At 42.2% G+C, this 21,015-nt stretch overlaps 1 protein-coding gene across 2 annotated transcripts; it reads left to right on the forward strand.

Moving 5' to 3' along the window:
* Positions 1-762: 762 nt before the first annotated feature.
* fam204a (family with sequence similarity 204 member A) lies at positions 763-13,266 on the forward strand. 2 transcript variants are annotated; one of them, XM_057047857.1, is made up of 7 exons: positions 763-1,105; positions 1,277-1,358; positions 1,443-1,473; positions 1,838-1,943; positions 3,545-3,634; positions 12,671-12,780; positions 12,888-13,266. In XM_057047857.1, exons 1-7 carry the CDS (start codon positions 893-895, stop codon positions 12,937-12,939), a joined length of 684 nt encoding a protein of 227 aa, XP_056903837.1. In that variant the 5' UTR covers positions 763-892; the 3' UTR covers positions 12,940-13,266. The 2 variants fall into 2 exon arrangements, with proteins under 2 accessions (XP_056903837.1, XP_056903839.1); XM_057047859.1 differs by having other exon boundaries at positions 1,841-1,943.
* Positions 13,267-21,015: the final 7,749 nt, after the last annotated feature.

A 21,015-nucleotide genomic window follows, 5' to 3' on the forward strand; every position in this document is an offset into this window, starting at 1 on the left:
AGCTCATGAGTTGTCTTTGCTTAAACTAAAGCCCAATCTTTTAATGACACGGTGCATCAAATCAGGGTGGAATAACAGCCTGGTTACATGCTTCCTCTTTAACTTTCTGCAGGAACCTCTTTTCTACCCTGGTGCTCTGTCCACCCTGGCTTTCGCTTCCACATTTATGTTTTAGCTCAGTTTTTATTCTTCATTTACTGGGCACAAAAAATACTGGCTATAATTTATGCAGATTATTGGCTTTGCAATAAGATGCAACCGAAAGAAAGCCTAATGTGAATGAGTGTGAAAGAGCAATTTAAGGGTAGATGTGCCTGTGCCAGTGCCAGGGGCTATACAAGATTTGCATGCTAATCATTCTAATAATAATGTAATGCCCAGAGCGCTTTGAGCAAATTGCGAGCCATTGGTCATAGAAGGAAGCTTATCTCTCCAAGAACATGACACAAATATAGGTTAACATTTGAATGATTCCTGGTAATTCATGGACCTGTCAGTAACCCAGCTCACCTCAATTAGGAATGGTCCAGAACAAACTGCTCTGGACTTTACTGAGGCAGACCCAGACTGGTAATCACTCCTTAAACCATTAAAACAATGCTACATCTCTTGTGCAAAATTAAATGAGTAAACAAACAAACAAACCTGAAACAATGTTTTTACTTTACTCTTGTCTCGTCCTCGTTCATCACCAGGCGGTTGTTAATAGCGCTCTCCTGATTGGCTCACGTGCTTAACCAGATAGCCAATCAGTGACTTCGTAAGAGGAACGTCATGGTGTTTACCCGGAAGTAGCTGCATGGCGAATTCAACAATATTACGGAATCAACATTAATGTTACACTAAAATGTTAATTCATTGTTTAATTTGACGGTTTGCTCATGATTGCGGCATGTATAGCGGTCTTCTCCCTAAAGATTTAACTGAGGACGACCTCAGTCCAGACGAAGGTGAGGACGAACAGGAGGAAGATGGGGAAAGGACGTGTGAGAGATCTCCGGGAGAGTCAAATTCTGGAGTAAAGCAGTCGATTCCCGAATCTACAAATAAAGATCATAATTTCCCGACATGCGGTTTGCCCGGTGTATCCAAGGAAATGTGGCAAGTATGTCTATTTAGATACATAAGGCGTGAAAAACCTTATTAATGTAGGGAAGTGTCAAAAACACGGTTTCGCTATCTAGCTTCAATAAGTTTTATTTTTTTTTAAAAAGAGAAAATCCTAATTAAAATTACGCAAAATACCATAAATCTGTTGTTGGTCTGTGTGCTTAAGAAATTCCAGGATTTGCGGAGGAAAAACGATGAAACCAAAGCGATAAAGGTTCCCAGAAAAAGAATTAGGAGACGCAAGAAAGGTTAGTAATAAGACCAATAAAGTCAGCTTAAAGACACTTGAAGCTGTCTTTCACTAAACCTTCATCCCTTGTTGTATTTAACAGGAATGAAAAGTGAGGAACCAGCGCAAACCAGGTAACAAAAATAAAGTTCCATTCATAAATGAATTCAGACTTGAATCAAAACAAATGGGGGATAATTCCAATGCAGCTGTGGCCCATTTTTAGCTCTCAAAATAAAATGCAGCCGCCTCAGATCACCTTTGTTCTCATGTATGTTTTCTTGCTGCAGCGATTACACTCACGGGTTTAACTAAAAGTAAAATGATGTCACCTTAATCCTTCCTCAAACGAACTATTTGGGAAGGAATTCAAAGTCTCTTTGTGAGGCTCGACACCATAGATGTACTTTATCAGGTTAAATACGCTAAATGACGATATTTCTATTATGCAAGATGCACGTGATGATGATGATGATGATGATACATATTTCCTCTCAGCAGAGAGCAGCTAAAGGAGCAGGAGCATCACTGGAATGAGCTCAAGCAGTATTTTGGTGTAAATGATCGATTCCACCCCCCTGCGTGTTCCAGCCCCCCTCCGAAGGTAACAAAGACTCCGTCCTACCAACTTATCTGCGGAGGTTTAATACTGTGTCAGTTGTAGCTGTTCGTAACACCTTCCCCTCTTTTGTGTTCCGGTGCCAACTGTATCCTCTTATTGTTTTATGTGATGTGACATATGGATTAGAAGAATCCTCGGGCTAACTCCATCTGACATTGCGATGAATATTAAGGATTATGATTGGCTACGTTTAGTGATAAGATTAGGAAGAATCTCCTTTCTTGTACAGTCGAGGTTTAAGTCAAATGTGTTTTCCACCCCCCCTTCCTCAGTGAGAATTCTAATAAAAGCTCATTTTCCATATTTTTCCTGATGCAAGAAATGGGGGCTGGAGTACCTGACACAGTCTCTGTGATTGCAGCTGAAACAATTAAATTAAAGGTGATATAATAATATAGGCACGTTCCACTGGCTAGGAATTAATCGCTGATGAAATTCGAACTTTCTTTCATTTCAGCACTTAAAGATGAATTAATATTTTATGCAAAGCCTCGCAGATTTAAGCAAAAATATTTGCAAGCTGGATAACAATTATAGCTGACCCAGTGAATGGGATGGGCTCTCATTTCCATTTGCAATCCTTTTAATGATTATTTTGGAGCATTTGTATGTAATGTATCTCCGAGTAGCATAAAATTGAGTTTCTGCTGATTTTAGCCTCATTTTGAATAGCACAGCTATGAAAGGATAAAAAGAAATGATTAACAAGCTAAATGAAACAGAACTTGTCACATCGACATAATGAGGAGCTCCTTCATCCCTCAAATGCACTTTTCTTGTAATTAATATATCATATATATTTATATATATATATATATTTTACCCTTTTACTGTGGTGACATCTTTTTTTTCCCAGAAAAAAAGCTGTCACAGCAGCCAGATGTGATTAATTCATCTACTAACGGCATTTTCTCGGTGACCTTAAAAACACATTTCAAAGCACAATGCTCTGTCGGATGGAGTTTTATTTGTGGGGCACAATGGGGGATAATTGAGATCGCAAGTCACGTTATCACACTGTCAGCTTAAATTTGTCTTTGGAAAATGATTAAATAACACAGAAACAAGACCAAACAATTGGAGAAATCCATTTTTACCCATTTTATCCTTTAAACATGATGGTATTGTCCCTGATTTTCAACTGTCGAGCCAAAGTTCCGCTGCTAATACATCCCTGGGCTAAATCAAACCTATGAATTATTAGCTTGAGAGTGATTGTTGGTGGATAAATCTGGTGCATCGCTTCTTCAGATGGTTCATCACTGCAAAACTGATTTGCCCTCAGTAATCGGAGGGGGGGGGGGTCTGCCCCCCTCCTCTGCTCGGGCCTGTAATGGAAATGTGTAATTAAAGTAGTCACATTTATGTTTGGTAATCTCCTGTAGCATTTCTAAGATTTCCCTGCTAATATCCAATCAAAATGCTTTTCATTTGTGAAGGGAAATCTACATATTTGTAGTAATGGCAATAATATTAAAAATAAGGCCCTGGGGACTTTTGAAGTTACTCTTTGATTTTTTTTTTCCTCTTTCCCTATTTCAAAAAAAAAAAAAATCTTGATTTTTCTCCCCCATCATCTGCAGTCCGGCCTAGAAAAGAGCATAGAGAGGGCCATAGCTGAAGGGGACATTGCAAAGGCGGAGGAGATGAGCGACAGACTCGCCACTCGAGAGGTACGTTGTGCTGATAAGAGATCTTTGGGGTGCTCCTGCTGTGACAAATCAGGCTAATGGATCCGTGGCCATTTCCGCTCCAAAGACATAGAGGAACAAAAACATACGCAGACAGCCGCCATTCAGTCCTGCAGCCTTTTTTCATTGAGTTAATGGAAAGCCCTCCCCTTAGTTTTGAAGTGCTGCAGTGTCTAAAGGACTTTTGGCTCTGCTTTTTAATGAAGAGTACATCGCTTTCAAGCCAACTGTTAAATCGTTCTCCAGGTAAAAGTTTCATACCTTTGAAGTGTACATGTCCCTAAATGCGGTGCATGAAGTTTCGTAACTAACCGCACTTGGCAGGCATCAAGGATCAAGTGGTTTGGAACTAATTTAGCATAAAATGTAGCCCACACACGTAATTGTAGTTAAAAAGACGTACAGCAGCGGCATTACTCCGTGCCCGGTGCGATTGCCGCACTCTGAGCATCAAAGTTAAGCTTTTTGTTTCATGATGTGTAGTTCTTACAGCATCCTGCAGCATTTTTCACCTTGACCATTCATGTTAGCAACAATACCGAGACTCGGCTTTCATTGTTCATTGTCGATGGCAGACGAGAAGCCATTCTTTTTTTAAAATTAAAAATATTCCCAGTTGTTCCTAATAACACTTACATGATTTTCCTATGCTATTCATTTTAGATATTTTTAAATGATAAGCAAAATCTGTAAAACCTATTTTATTTTTTGCTTTGAGAACATATTTATATTCCTCTCAGAAAACAGCCCTGACACCTTTGTTCCTGTGGTCCTGGGTACCCCGGACTGGACTGGTGATTTTGATCATGCACAGTTTGATCATGTCCTCTGAATTAAATTCACAGCTTCAAGTCAGCGTGCGGCATCAGATCGGTTTAATATTTCCATGCTAATTACTCCCAGAATGGTCAAATATGGCGGTGTAAAATGAAAGCCCCCGTGAGTGGCACCTGCGCTGTACTTTCAGAAAGCCTCTTACAGCTCTGGTGGATTGGTTTGAGCTTGAGCTGAGGTTCTCGCCGCCCTGGCACCTGCATCACATCCTGCCAGAACGGTGATTGGACGTGACAGCAGTCTGGCAACCTCGGCTCATTGTTTAGCGGCGATAACTTAATTGCACGGGCGTGTAGTCCGTTGGCCGTTTTGGAATAAACCGAGAATCAACGTGGAGCGTTTGGAAGCGTCAGCTCAAAGCCCAACTTTGAAAAATCCCCATGAGTGCAGAAAGATTCCATTCCCTGCAGCCTGTAGTGCCGATAGCAGCCATGCTAACGTGCTTCCTCGGTGCACTCCCTTCACTTTCTCACAGTTGACAAACATGTAGAGGATCAATAATCCCCACTGTGGCCAGGACCAATTTCAAGGTTCTAATTGAGTGGCTCATTTGCTACGGAACAGCTTAGATGTTTAATTTGTTTACGGTCATAACACGGAGTAATGATTGTGGCAGGCTTCACACTGGGAGAATAGAAACAGGTTTTATTTGCAAAAATGCAAAAGCATCCTGACAGCTGTGAGGAGCTAAAGAGGCCTGTTTGTCCCTCCAGGCATTGTTTTGTAAGGAAAACGCTGGTACGGGCTGGATGACAATGTTTCAGTATATTTTCATCCCCATTCTAACACTTTCCCACTTATCTCCTCAAAGCAAAGAGACAGAGAAGCCAGATAGAGCTTGTGCTGTCAGAATCCCCCTTTTAGGAAACCGACTGCTGTTTGAGGTTCTCCAAATCAATTAATGATTTCCTTTTACTCTACTTTCTTCTTTTAATCTGAACATTAAAACAATGTGTTAAGGAAACAGTTTTGACGGCTCCTTACAAATTGCGAGTTATGTCCCCTTTCATCTATCAAACTTCTGAGAGACGCAGAGGCAGATATTGCAGGTTGAGGGTTTTTACATTATTTTTTTTTATAAATTCTAATTGCAGTATTTAAATTTCCCCCAAGGCTGTAAGTCTTTGTTTTAGCTGAATAAATGAAGACATGCTCCATTTTTCAGGGAAAGTATTAACTCCCACGAAGATGGCGTGGAAAAATCCTCCTTTTTAAGTAAAGAACACATTATTTATGTCTGCACTGCTTAGTCAAAACTACCTCATGTGTTCCTTAAACTGCTTTAACCCTCAGTCTTTCTGCTCATCCTTCGTTTCTCGTTCACACCGTTTCCCTCATGCCTCAGAGGATGCTAAACATAAAGTTTGCGCGCCTCTAAAGTAGCTCAAAGTTAAAAGAGGCAAGTCGCCTCCTGAAGTAGACGCGGTCAGCATCCTTTGATAGCTCCACAACACTGCGGTACTTTGAGCAAGTGCTAATTAATTCAATAATTAGCATAACGTGGAGTGACTGATACGTGTAGTGTGATCGGCGCAACCTCTCAGCAGACGTGATAACATCCAGCCGCTCGCGTATGACAGCCGGATGCGGCTATTCCTGGTAAATGAGCCAATATAAGGAGGTGGAAAGATGGTGGCGTTCCTATAGCAGCCGAACTCGGAGTCTATCGGCTCCTTAGTGGGTTCTGTCAGGGTTCAACGTCAGAATCGAGTACAAAGAACGTCTATTGTTTTGTCTTTGCTTTAAATATAATGATGGGAGTTTAAATCTGTTATACACAAATAGAAACCTGTAAACCAACCTGCGGGTCGTTTTAGGGTGAGAGGAACTCGGGGAACAACAAAACATCTGCTCACAGGTGTGATGAGTGAAATGTTGAGCTTCAGTGGGCAATCTTTCACTTTAATGCTTTGGGATTTAGGTCCTCCTAGATGCCTCAATTTAGATGTTTATGTTCCGCACGTTACAGTCGTGGACCGTCTGATTTACAAGAGCGGCGATATCGTGGTCAAACAGAAGAAATGCATTGAGGGTGTCCTGGAAGCTTCTCTGAGACATCAGACATTTTTGCACCAATTAACAAAGACAGCAAGAGCAGATAGTGAGGAACCTGTGAAGGACGGGCGCAAACTTCCAGGTAAAACTCAGCACGGACCCTTTCAGAGAGGATTTGTATTTGTGCCTCTATTCACGACCGTGACCTTAATTACGGCCACGTTTCTGCAGTTACGAGCATTTCATAAAGAATCTTCCTCGCGTTGATTATTACCGCCTCATTCATTCTGTGTCAAACTGAGCCACTAGTCTTTTGAAATAGTCCAAAGCTCTACTTTATATAATATAAGTGGGTATATTTCAGCACAAAAGACCGTCATGCCGCGTTAAAGCTTACAGTTCCCCCGTAGCACTCATCACAGCTATTAATGCAGTATTACCACTTCAAAACAGGAACTCTCCTACGTTGCCACAATAGAAGGTGTAAAGTCCATTCCAGGTCCTCCAGGAGCTAAAGAATATAAAGAATATGGAAATTAAAAAGTAGTTGTGTGACTACTGGCCTCCTCTCAACCTACTGAAGAGAGCTTGTCCCGCAAAGCAGCTTCCTGCACGGAGCAGCATGTGGAGGATGTTATTTCTCCTGCGTCTAATCAGCACAAAGTGGTTCAGCGGCACCATAAAGGATCAGCGTTTAAGACTTGGTGACCTAGTATTGAACCATGCTGGCACTTTTGTAATTAAGGGATCGCTTTAGAGGTGTAATTGGTGCACCGTGTTGACCGTTTTCATGCAATTCCTCTCTGGCAGAATTGCAACAGATGACTAAATTAGGGCTCGTGGAAATCTGATATTTGACCTCTGGCTGAGATCGACTTTGGATTTGACCTCTAATTTCCAGCCTAGTACTTGAAACCATGTGACCTCACTTCCTGTCCACCGGGGCGGACAACGCTCGTCCTGTTTTTAAGCGTGATAAACCCCGTTGTTCCGAACTGCATCAAAAGCCCTACTTCCTAATAGTTGGGTCATTTAATATAGAATAATTAGCCACGTGAATATGTATTAACCAAAGTCTTTATTGGTTTTTGCAGCGTTTGAACTTGCGGATGGTTCTAATATCCTTCATTACGCCGCAGCTCGGATTTCAATGGAAGCGGCTGCTGAAAGGAAAAGCCCCGCTGTCCTTGAAATCTACCCTTTGGAAAGCCTCGCTTAAATGCTGTGAAACAAAGGTGGCAAGGCATTTTGTCGGAGGAGACGTGGCGGCTTAGTCAACACAAAGAGCTGAACCGAGAGCGTTTCATGGTATTCGTGTTAACACCTTTTCTTCTTCTTCTTCCTACCTTCATCCCGTCATCTCCCCGTGTTTGTAATCAAGACAGGAAAAAAATATTAATATGCTTTTGTGGGAAGTGTTTTTATCAGATTGTGACCCCCCCCCTCCTCCTCAGGCCACCTCGCGGAGTTGAGCGAAACTCTCGCCTTTGTTCGTTTTTCCTTCAGCGTAAGCAATTTATCACTGAATGAACTTTTATTGTATCTCTGGGTGACTCGCATTAAATTTCCACCCATTAATTTTGAAATGGCTCCTAAGCTTTTATCGAATGCCTGGGAATCTCATTTGGATTATTGTATTTCATTAATTACTTGATAGACAAAGCATACTTTTCAATGTAGATTTGTGTGCTGTTTAATTAATTACCATGTTTTCTCTTTTAATTAAAGCCATTTTTTTTATTTAAAGCCCACAGCAAAACACATATATAATTTGTTTGTAATTAGCCCTTAATTGGTGGTAGTGGAAGCTTAACACCCTGGGTTTCCTTTTTTCATGATTGCTATTTTATTGCTCACTCACTCATTAATTAAACTGTTTTTTTTTCTAATTAGCTTATAAAACTGTTGATGGCACATTATTGTAAGTGTGAGTTCAAAGCTTGCTAATAAGCCTATCCCACTCAGAAGCGGCGAGATAATGAAATGTGCACAAAGCGGGCGAACTTTCCGAGATTTCCTCCCCAAAGATGGCATGTCACGAGTATCTAGCATCAGATTACTTGGAGAGCAAATGGAGGCACGGCTGTTCTCCGGCACCCTCCCTGGAGTGGCTTTTCTTTTTTCCTCGCCATGTAATTCTGTTTGTCAAAGTGGAGACAAGATTACCAAACACTCTTATGAGGCTGCCTTTGTAGTGGGTTTTTCTTTTTTTGACGTATTGTTGTTGGCGCTTCGACCGCGTCGCTTAATAGTTTTGCTCTCGCCGAACGGCGCGCGCTTCCATTAATCACCTCATTAAAGGAGCAACTCAGTAGGTTTTTCTTTTTCCGATCCACAACGGCAGAGAAAGTTTTCCGAGAACTCTGAGAATCTTGTGGATGTTTCCAGACGGACGTTGTCCAGTTCAATAGTGTTTATTCAGGTCTGGTACAGTATTGAGATAAAGAAGCGTTTGAAGCTGATCATATGAAGTTTAGAAGGAGGGATTTATTTCATATCACCACATTTCATTTTTAATAGGGATGATCCTGAAACTTTTTTCTGGGAAATTCAGTGTAACTGTTGGTTTTTATCATCCAGCCGCTCCCTTTTGAGACTTATTCACATTACCTGCGTTGTTTTTTACATGCGGTGATGTTGTGCTACAACTGAAGCGTTTTATTTTTACATCAGGAAGTGTTTTCGTGCGCTTTGTTCACGCCAGTTTCCGAAAATCCGTAAAACCCTCACGGAACCGCTCGGTGTAAAATAAAATCCTAAAAGCTTCAACTTGCAAGGCGTTATTTATGCTTTAACAGGTCTAAACATTCACAATCTCCTTTGTTGGCTCCGTGTGTCCAGTCCATTAGTTTACATTGGAGATGTCAAACTGCAGAAATGTGTCGTCCTTGGCGCTTAATGCGACATGGGTGGCATTGACTGACCTCCGGAGCCTTTGACCTCCCCTCAGTGGCTGCAGGGGGGGCTTCACAGCTGAGAAACACACATTGTCCTCCTCTGCCTTTGCGTTAGCCGCATGAAATTATGCTGAAATAACACGCAGACAGCCTAATCTGATATTCATTCCTTTCTTATATAGCCCTGCTTCCCAGAGTTGACTAAGGCCACATTATTTAGGCATTAAGGTAGCGTGATAAGGGAATTAGGCTGGTCATTAATCGTTTACACGTCAAATGCAGCAGAGCAGCTCGGGGAGGTGATTTAGCGAGGCAAAGCCATATAGCCCTTGTTAATCCACCTCTCACACGTTTTAATTGGAAGAGACTTCCTGGATAGGAAATTTATGAATGGGTTTAAGGCCATTTCTTCCTTAAAGCCATCATTTATTTTTTCCCTGTTAATAGGAGCTTTAACACTTTATCCACACGGAGGTGTGTTTTTCTCATCTTCCCTCCCGCTATTGTCTCCATCTGCTCGCTGTTTAAGTGCAGTTGTGTTTTTGTTCCGTAATGCAACAGAATACAACAGTGTTCCGAGTGTTACCGAGTGTGAAACTGTTATTACCGTTACTGCGCATGGCTGGTACAGCAATGCTGTAGAGATCTCTCCCCCTGCCATTTTTGGATTGAGGCCCCATGTTTGGGTCTCCACTTGAATCTCCATGACGACCCAAACATGAATGAACAGACCACGGTGCTGTTGACTTAACCCTCCTAGTGGCCTTAAGCTGCTGCTGCTGCTGCTGCAGTGCCAGCATTGTGTACCTCCATTTTTTTTCTTTTTCACCCTGAAATCTGCCAAAGGTCAGAGTATTAATCCTCTGAATAATTTTTTTTAATCGGGCCACACAAGGAAGGAGCACGAGGCACCAAAACGCTGTGATGGACACTTAATTGTACATTAATATGTGAAAGAGCTATGAAAATTGTCTTTCAGGAGCCACGTAAACAAAGACGACAGCAGCCTTCCTTTCTTCTTCTCTTACTCCTGCTTTGTACTTTCACTATTTCATTTCACCCCCCTCCCAGTAGCTTCTGATGTGAAAGGATTTGGCACTAAGATGCACACAAGGGGAAGGGGTGGGGTGGGGGGGAATCCTGAAAAGTGGATAAAAAAAAAGTAAATGAAAAATAATGTCACATTACTGAAAATATGAGAGGCTAATTTGCGCTGACTTTTTGCTAATTTTGTTCTCGCCGCAGAAAGAGGAGCCGTCACCTGCTTGGCGCCACAGCGCTGACAGTGCCAGTGATCCATGAAATAAGCTGCCGCTGGCTTTGTTCAGATAAGAATGAACAAATCTGCACAATGTACTGCTCTCGGAATCTCATTTTCATACTTGCATGCAGGCTAAAAGAAATAAGCTGTTTGCAGGCTTGATTAATCAGACATTTGAGGGTTTTTTTTGTCTCTTTGATCTGCTCTGTTTCCTAGGTAACTTGGTTGACATTAATGTTGAGCCCCAGTAGAGACAATCAGGAATTTTAGACTACACAGATAAAAAAAAGAGAGAGAAATTAAAGAGCTTTAATGCTTTTAATGCAGTAAATGTTATGTTGTGAATTAGGGAAAAGGCTGAATGAGGGGGGTTTGGAGATGGCGTACTTTCAAGACCTTTTGAATTTCAAATACAACCTCACAGGAGAGCAGTTTAATGTGGGTAATCTGCTGCGGGGGGGAAAAAAAAGGAAAGTCCCCATCTGTAAATCTCCAAATGAAACCATTTAGTATCAGACTGCTTCATTTGATTTGCTCCCAGAAAGAACGTGCGACTTTTCCCCCCTCCCTGCACGCGCCGAGAGCGGGGGCTGTTTCCAGTAATTTAATAAACATCTTGTTTACAGTCTGTGTGTGCACGCGTGCGGCTGACATCGCTGGGCAGAGGAAGCCCCGGTGTGGGAATATCTCCTCAGGAATCTCCTACGAATGGAGGAGCGATCAACCGCTACCACTTTCCGTTAAGACAAAACACGATTTGAGGAATTTAAAAGCTATAAAACGGCAACAAAGTGGAGAGCTGTCATCGGATGTACGCTGCGGGCTGTGCAGACGCTTTCACAAATCTTCTAGTGACTATATAGATGAATGCCTTGAGGGCCCAGTCAGAGCCCAGCACTTGCAGCCAGCTGAAGCCCTTATCTTAAATCCAAGCAAAGTACCATTAATCTTTTTGAAAGACCTTTATGGCTTTTAATGTATCCCAAATTAGAACATTTTACACCCATGGTTCCTGAAATATGGTGATAAAAAGCCTTTAGAGTTTAATTTTTCCTGCCTGCTCGCTCTGACCTGCTTAATCCCAGCATGCATTAAGAGATATTTTAGTTTCAGTCTTTCTAATAAAGTTTATCCCACTTAATTATAATTGAAACATTTTTTTTTCAGCAGGTCTTTTTTTCTCTCCAAGTGGCACATTGGTGGCACATTTCTTCATTACCTTAAGACCCCCCCCCCCCCCAACCCCATTACATTATGACACAGAGCTACCCGGAAGCTTTAGTGAAATTGTTCCAAGTTGTTGATCAAAGTTTGCTTTTGCTTGAATAATAAACCTGTCTCAGGAGTGACAGAGGAGGCAGGAATTTTGTCTTTGTCTCCCGTCCGTCTGTGTGACTGGGGTTATTGGGATTATTCTGCTTCACAATGCGCGCGTCTTCTCTGGGATTTGAGTGTTTGCATCCCGCAGTCGCGGCCGATCTCCCTCTGTCTGATCTCAGGCAATTTGCAGTGCTCCAAACGGAAAACTCTCCCTTTTCCTCCCCTGAGACTGCTGCCCAGAGAAAATGCCCTTCATTGCTGTATCATTTTCTGTGCAAAAATAAACATTAAACATTCATTCAGATTCACAAAAATAATGCCTGAAAATGAAAGAATATGCTGCGGCCAGGCGCTCAAACATTTAACTTTGTCTAAAATGAGCACGGATAAAGGGTTAAAAATGATTTGAACACAAATATTTTGATTTACGGAGTCACTGGTGACGTCATGATCTTCAGCTTCAGCCTCAACCTTTCCCAGTTTAAGGGTTTACCAAGAATTAATTGGCCCAGTTAAGGAGATAATGCTCGCAAAATCAACTGCTGCTCTTATTTATTTTGACATTGTGTGCTAAAATGTGCAAATTTGGGTTTTATTTTGAAAAAAGGACATTGAAATTTGAATCATCACCAATAATGCATATGATGATTGCCAGTGTGTGGTTTCCATCCCCTAATCGTCCTCCTCCTTCTCTGCCTCCTCCTGAAACAGCTGGGTGTTAATATTGCCCAGGCGGTCGAATGTCGCGACTTTGTGCGACGCAAGACGGAAGAAGAAGCGTCCCAGGCAGCCAAGAGGAGGAAGAAGGAAATCGCTTGGGGGTACGACTCCTTGGTCACCGAATCCCCTTTTCTGTTCGCCATCGCATCCGCCACGCTCTCTCGCTGCTACAGCACGTTCAAACTTCCTGTTTGCTTCTGTGTTGCAGGTTTGAGGCCAAAAAACGTTGGGAAACCAAAAGCAACATGGGCTTCATGTGACAGAAGAAGAGACGTTGATATACACCCGTTATATAAAATATATGTTCATTTAAAATAGGCGGGTATTTTTTATGCTAGACTGATTTGTTTCCTTTCATCCGCTTTGTATATTTCCAAGACTTGCTGACAGTATGGGGGGGGGGAGTTGGCAGTGGTGAAAACCCATTCCGAAGAGCTCGAGAGAGAAGAAATTATAGAGCATTCAAATTAATTCCTAAGGCAGCCACTGCTGACTGCATTGTGTTATTTTTCATTACATTTCAGCGACGTGAGAGCGCAGGTCTTTTTCCCCGCTGCTTCAAATTAAATCTGGTGTATATTACTGGATGATGCGTTTATTTATTGCTGTAAAGTGGGTTAATCAGGAAGGCGCTCCTTTCTTCTTCCAAGGAAGAGAAAGGAAAGATTAGGGCCCTAATGCAATGTACAGGATAATGTGCGATAGGATTTAGAAGTAGAAAATGAAATTTGGCTGCTGTAAACGTTTGTGAGCAGTTGTAAACTGGAAGTTGAGTGAATGCTGTGGGGATGAGGACTGTGTGTGAGTGTGTGTGTGTGGGGGGATGTTGGCCTTCGCCCACGCTGGGAGACATTTTATTGTGTCTCTGCCCAAATCGGTGCGCCTCGTTCTCAGAGCCTGTGCTCATTGTGCGACGAGCTGCCTCTCCAGCACCAGCAAAGTCTGAAACCATCGACTCTTCATGCTTTGCTTTGATCTTTTTTCTTTAATCTACCTCCCTCTGCAGTCATTCACAAGTCTGAAATGCTCATTCAGAATCCAGTAAAGGCACAACAAAGATAATTGCTTTTAGTCACAATGCCTGTCCCCATATATATTATTAGGAAGTTATTGTTTTGCTTTGAGTAATGAGAATTCATAGGAATTTATGTCATTGTTGCGTTGGCAAAATCTGCGTGAAGACAAAGTTTGGAAGCAATTATGACACAAAAGTGCAAAAAAAAGGAAAAAGCTCAGTGACAGTGGAGTGGATCACGTGAGCATGTGTCTAAATGCTGTCAGTTGGGGAGAATAGATGCTAATTAAACTATTAATTATCTCTGTAATGAGACTGGTGTTAAAACTGCATTAAGAACATCAAAGCACAGTGATGGATTTCTTCTCTTTGATGAAAATGCGTCGTGTCTGAGGAGCGAGGAAACATCAGCAGATGCTTTACCGGAGTGGATGACTTCAGGACCTTCAAAGGGTTCGGGTGAGTCTTCAAGGACGACATACGGAAGTGATTATTTGGTTTTTAATTTTTTTCCTCACTAATTTACAAGTTTAAAGCGATGCAGATGTTAATACCTTTTAGCTCTCAAAGGAGAAAAAGAGCACAAAATAAAGGGCAGAAAAGGCCACGTTTTTCAACGCTAGATGTCCATGAGCACAACCAGTCCTATCAATAGCATCTCATTTTATTAATCTCACGGAGCAGCAGAATGCCTTAAGCAGACACGATGGTGCTTTTTAGCTGGAAAATCCGCTTTCCCCCTCATCACCAGGAGGAAGTGTTTTCAGAAGTGTTTTCCTGGAGGCTCTGACCCGGGCGGCTTCCTCGAGCACAGGAACACTGTGTGTTGTTGTTGTGAGGAGTGTGGGTAAGGAAACAAGAAGAATCCCATTTAATGGTTAGACTGGTGTTGTTGTGTGAAAGGGAACACGTGTCGCCGGTACGAAGACATCAGCACTATCGCTTCCTGCCATCGCAGCCCAGGAGAGGATTAACTGGGAGATATCTGCCAGATGCAGCTGATAAAGCAGCGTTCAAAACACATGAAGGCTGCTGTGCTTGTGGACAGTTCAGGGTTTTTGGATCACTTTTGATGATTGCCTTTTTTTTTTTAGAGAAATATGTGTCAGATTTGGATCGAGGTGAAAATTACACGCAGGGTTTGGACCTTTTAATCCTACAGTCTGACATAAACAGCTAAAGCAAGGAAACGCCACTTCAGAAGATCGACACCCGGAAGAGTTTACATGAAAGAAGGGTTGTCTTTCAAAGCGAACTTGAGACCCGCTCGGTGTCTCATTCCCCTCACACAGAATCAGGTAACACACCTAAACCCAGACCCTAAACGCAACGCAACACAGCACTGCACTGAAATTAGGACCCTTTTGTGTGACTTCAGCTGGAAGTTGTGGGAAACTACACAACTTCATTGATTGTTATTGATTTTGTTTTCTATCATAAAATCTAGAATTCTAATGCATAAAACCTGAGGTATCACGTGTCACAAACACACTTTCGGGGCCTTAAGTTTGACCTTGTCAAGCTTAACTTTAACTAAGCGACGTGCTAAATGTCCTGCTGTGGCGATCAGGTGAAAATCATGTAACTGGACAGGAAGTGACTCAACCAACATGTTGGCATCACAAAAGTGACATTCGGAGTTTGACTATTGACCCCAAGTGAAAGTTTAAACACATTTAAGAGTTTCAGACCTTTAATGTCATGTCCTTTATCACAACAAACCTGTTTTGTCCACATTTGTTGATAATGATTTCATCAAATTGAAGGCAAATTTCTGTGATTAGGCAGTAAAAACTGTCACTGTTTTTTGATTACCGCTAACATCCAATGTCACATATACGTATGTACCAATACAGATGCTTGATAAAAAGAGTGCAATTTAAAAAAAAAGTTCTATTGTGTTAATTTGCTCTGTGCTATGGTCTTCTTTTAAGGCCACATCCCCATTGTTAACCGTAAAAGGTCACCTATCGTTAGACATATATATCACTAAAAAAAAGAGAAATCTTTGTTTCCTTCTTCTCCCACTGTGGGAGTGACAGGCAGTGGCTGCTCCTCCTCGCCTGATTTAATGACCTGTTTAATTTTGGAAACGTCTGTATCGCTCTCAGATGTTTTGCAGTTTTAATTAGGGTAATCATCGCTCTTTACAAAGGCCACGGGGTTGTTTAATGGGTCATGTTTGTCAAGATGCACAGAATTATAACACAAAAGACATGCCATTTATTCAGCACTATGGCCTTCCGCTGATTACGGGTGTCACAATTAATAATGAGGGAAAGAATTGATTTATCCGAGAGCCAAAATGAGCCTCTGTGGTGGAAGGAAATTAGTTTGACAGTGTTTGGACGAGGCGTGTTTACACGGTGATGTGGGAACACACTCCAGTGGGAACTGAAGCCGACTTCTGTTGTTGGGAGGGGGGATTCTGGAGATATCTGGAGGTGCCACTGGAGAGTTTCACAAATGCATAAAATATGGGAAATTCTAAATGTGCTTTTTCAGTCTGTTGCCTCCCCCCCCCCCCCCACACAATAACCAAATGCTCTATGGTTCCAGTTTCCAAACTGGGAATTAGGTCAGGCCAACATTTACAACTTGATAAAGCCAGTTACAAGACGCTCCTCAGTAATTAAAAACCACCCTCTAATATGCGGGTTACTTACACGTCCACTTATTTCTTACTTTAAAACTGCTTGGAAAGCATCTATTTTATCATTTAGCATAACTTATAGAACAAAAAAATGAGAGAACTTTCAATTAATTTCTTCTTTTGCTATCGTGCAATAAAAAAAAAAACACATTCCCGAGCACAAATACGCTGAACATGCACCCGTTATGGATTCATCTGCGCTCCCTAAATGGCACATGGAATTTTTATCTGAATGAATTATTAACCGGGTTAATGAATATTTCACTTTGGTTATGGAGCCATTTAACAGTCCCAACAGAGGTAATGACATCTTAAGCAGCGGCTGTTACCTGGAGAGAGGAGGGGAACTATTTAATGTGGTTAACCGGGCTTCAATTTTGCAGCATATATTAAGATGTTCAAGTGTTTATTGCAACCTTTTTGAATCTGTATTAATAAAGACCCCTTCCACATATGCTTTATCATCAAAACACACATTTAGTTTTCACGTTCTCTGACCTGGCTTTGTGTCAACACACTGAAATGAAACGCTGATCCCATCTGGAGGATGGACACAGCGTGATCTAGGACAGCCAGGGGGGATTTTCACTCAACACTTGAATTGACTGGTGTAATTAACATTACCTTGATTTGTCCCAAGAAGGACTTGAGTTAGTCCGGGTGGTAATTTATAGCCGAATACCTCGGAAGAACATTTACCGCTGTAGAGAGGGGGATTCTAAACAGTGGCTTGATTAGAGAGTGGAATGAAAGTGCTCCAGTCTTGGATATTGATCAATGAACGGGGCAGTACTGCAAAGGCTGTTTGGTTAAAGTTGATGGAATTCTCCAAAAACCTGATGCAACCTGAAGATAATTTCGGTCTTTGCCTCCTTTAGTACTAATTGCTTGTTGTGGCCAGGCCCCCGCCTGCATCGCTGGTTTGAAACCAGCCTTCTGCTCTACACAACGGCAGGTTCTACACATGAAATCCATATTTACAACAAGACACGAGCTGATGTGGCAGAACTTTGTGCCCTCCTGTGCAGTTATTGTTGGCACCCTCCTCATCCTGACATTGGCTTCTATTTGGTGTCAGCTTTCTGAATCAGTCAGGACTTCTGCTGCTTTGGTGAATCGTAAGAACCTATTAAAGAGTTTAGACTGTTTTTATCTGCCTGGGACATGTGGTTAAGCAACTTTCCACCCTTTAGTTCCATGTTCCTCCACATTGTTGTTGACATTTATTAGACATTATTATTAAAGTCTCATCATTTATTTTATCATGTGACTGTTTTCCCTCACAACCATCTAATTTTCTTCGGCATTTTCCACATGTGACACTACCTTTAGACAAGGAAAGAGTGTTTAAAAAGTTGGAACGGCATCTAAAATGAAAGAAAAACATGGGCAATGACAATCACAGAAGATAAGATGATTGGTAAAATGTGATTTATGATCATAATGTCCCATCACCTCATGGCACTAAGGCTAATGGTGGTTTCCAAATCTCTTTTCACAGGATGTTGCTGGGTGCTGTAGAGTTCCAGTGAGGAGCGGGCCCTCCGAGCAGACAACCAATTTAGGTCCAAACCCCAAGAAACTCCGAATCCCCCCAAGTAATTCCCTTAACTCCGATGCCTTCAAACCCCGTCTCTACACAAACAATAGCAACTTTGTAAAAGTGACTCTAAACCCTCTGCCAAGCATGATTTATCATTTGAATGACAATAGAGCACTTAGCACTGCTGAAATGATTTGTGCGCACTATCTGCCGCTGTTGTGTTTGTGTTGTGCGAGCGGACGATCATTAGCGCCACAGGGTGATGGGTCTTATCGTGGGCTTGGTCCTCAGAGTCTGCTGCAGATAGAAGCTGCTGAGCCATGACAGCAGCAACTTCTCCCTTTGTTTGAAGACAAGTCCAAGTTGGAACTCAGACCATATACTTAAGTGACAACCAGGCTCACTCAAATGTCGGTTTATTCATTATAACACTCGTCAGGACAGTGGACATGGTGTTCGACGTCAGGACATGAAAGAAAATGGGCTATTGTGGTATATGTGCAAACATTTGAATCTCTGCTATTACCACAAGAAGTGATTTTGCCTTTTATTTGTCATTCAAAAACCCAAGGCAACAATAATGTCACATTAGGTTGACATGCCTCTAAAATATACCATATATATTGGAGGCCTGCTTGCTAAACAACCCATAGCACGAGAAAACTAGCCTTTATCTATTAATCAAAATGTTCATACATTGAAATGTTGCATACTGAATTAATACAACAAACAGGTTTTGGTGCTTGGAATTTCTGTTGTTTCTCACGGAAATCTTTTTTTTCCTGTGCCTGTAAATTATTTACTTTTAGACTTAAGACATACGTATCTTGATTTCCAGGGTGATTTCTGGGGAATCCAGCGGCTCCTGTAACCCCCCCGATTATTACCAAAACGAGTTAAAGCTTTTAATGCGAGCTATGGAAATCACTTAAACAAAAGGTGATTTTTCTGACCTAGGCTGGTAATGTGCAGTCGTCCCCGTCTTGTTTTTCACCCAGCGATAGCTACTATAGTGAGATTTGCCATTAAGAAAGAACAAGAGTGAAAAGGACCCCCAACCATCTGTATGGCTCGCCCAAAAAGGCTGAATGCTATCAAGCTGGGATTGAGTCGCTGAATTAAACCCTCTTTGTGTGTAGGTCTGCTGAGTACCTCACACTATATTCATTTCAAAAAGACCCCAATTTAATTAGTTCTCATATGCTGGAAAAAAATTTCATGAATTTGTCTGTCATTGTCAGGAATGACCTGAGCAGCGCTGCTGGTCTTTCAGGCGGTTTGGAAGAAATTAAAAATCCCCCCCAACAGAAGAGAAACAACTGTTTATGTAAATAGACACTGCATGTTTGCTTGGTGGGAGAAAGTAAGGACCCTGAACGGGCTGCTAAGCTCAGTGTGGCTCTGCCAAAGGGGACCTCTCACCATCAACTTCAGTCTTATTAAACTGATTACCAACTCCAGCTAATTAATCAGAGACAGTGCCCTTTCTTGTCATGCAGGGAGGGAGCTCTGCGTGTCTCACAGAGTTCCTCTCACAACGCCGCCCCTTCCCCCATCTGCTTGCATCTGTTCCCCCTTCTTCTTCTTTTTCTTTCTCCAGCTTTGATTGAAGTAGGGGAATGGTAATTTTCATGCATCATCTGGGCCGGCAGGATGGGAGGACAAGTAGTAATTACCTTAAACAAACAGGCTGAGACTGGTGGAGAAGCATTTATTCAAGGTTGCAGAAAAAAAAAAGAATCACAAAGCAGGCCCCAAAGTGTAATGGTTCCAAAACACTTTTTATGGATTCTCTTACCTCCGATAGGGGTTTTAAATAGCGAGTCAACCACAAAATTGTGTATGTTATGCCACTTTAGTGGGAACCTGATTCTGGAGCTTTAACAATAACACTTTGCTGCTATTTAAATGTTATCACACAACCTGAAGTGGAAAAAAGTGTGTGAGCTGAAAACAAACCGGCTGGATGGAATACCCTCGCAAATAATTCCGTGGTGAAATTCTGTGGAGGTCATCGTGGTTCGATGCCCCGACAGCACGGCTGTTTTCTCTGTGTCACAGCTCCCACAGTCAAATGTATCTTTTGTTGTCAGCTGGTCATAAAGAGCATAATGCAAACCTTAATTGTTCTGGCTGTGTTGGTCCACGCATACCAAGGCGGCTGATGCGTTTAGGCCCTGCATCAAATCAAGCCTTCAGATGTTTCCAAGTTTTCTGAAGTTCGTAACCTTCCCGTGATCTTTTCCAAACCAGGTTCACCGTGTTCATGACAGCAGTGCAGAATCCCCCCCCCGATATTTAATTCGATTATTCCTGCAGAAACAATGACGCACTGTCGTGTTTATCGCCAGGAATATTTTATCTTCACAATTGCATTAGTATTTTCTTTCATTTCTATCTGCTTGCCTTGGTCTGGGTCACCTGGGAGCCCAAATCAATTCAATTTAACTTCATTTATTTAGCTGTTAGCATCAACTATGTCTCTAGGCGCTATAAAGAAAGCCTGACCCCCAGAACAACCAACAGCAGGAAGGGACCACTCCAGGAGGAACCTATGGGGGGACCCTCCTGCTGATGGCCTGTGGGGTATTGGGGGATGGGGGGGGGGGGGCAGAGTTAGAAATAAAACGGAATGGGTCATGCGGCCGGGCCGCAGGTAAAGGTGCAAATATGAGGTTGGCGATACCTGTAAGTAGAACAGAGAGAGAGAGATGGGGGGTTGGGGGTGTTCTGGGTTTACAGATTAGGTAGATGAGAGGCACAGCAGCAGAAGAATATGTTATTCAACGCCGCCCGACTGGGTTGCTTCCAGTGAAAGTATCCAGTCCGGGTTTGACCGACCAAAGGCACTCTTTGTGTGGGAATGAGGCTTGAGAAGCTCAGATCCCCATTCTCTCAACACTCTTCCTGCTGTTCTGTCTGATTGTGTTGTCTTTGTCTCAGTCTGATGTGCTTGCCTCCTTCTCTGGAGAGGGCTAATGCAGCCCCTCTTTTTTTCTCTGCAATCTTACAAAATGCCAAGTATAACTGGTGCCCCTATTGCTCCTAATTAATGTGCGATTAAAGACTGAAATAAGGGATTCTTCGAGTGACTTATTTTTTTTTGGAGAGTATGAAATTAATCC

This window comes from Takifugu flavidus, chromosome 11 (genome assembly GCF_003711565.1).
Source record: "Takifugu flavidus isolate HTHZ2018 chromosome 11, ASM371156v2, whole genome shotgun sequence".
Taxonomy (NCBI): domain Eukaryota; kingdom Metazoa; phylum Chordata; class Actinopteri; order Tetraodontiformes; family Tetraodontidae; genus Takifugu; species Takifugu flavidus.

Coding starts and splice junctions, on each gene's coding strand:
- fam204a (XM_057047857.1), top strand. CDS start 893: ATGTATAGCGGTCTTCTCCCTAAAGATTTAACTGAGGACGACCTCAGT. Junction 3,635..12,670: donor ACAGACTCGCCACTCGAGAG/GTACGTTGTGCT, acceptor CTCCTGAAACAG/CTGGGTGTTAATATTGCCCA. Junction 12,781..12,887: donor AAGAAGGAAATCGCTTGGGG/GTACGACTCCTT, acceptor TCTGTGTTGCAG/GTTTGAGGCCAAAAAACGTT.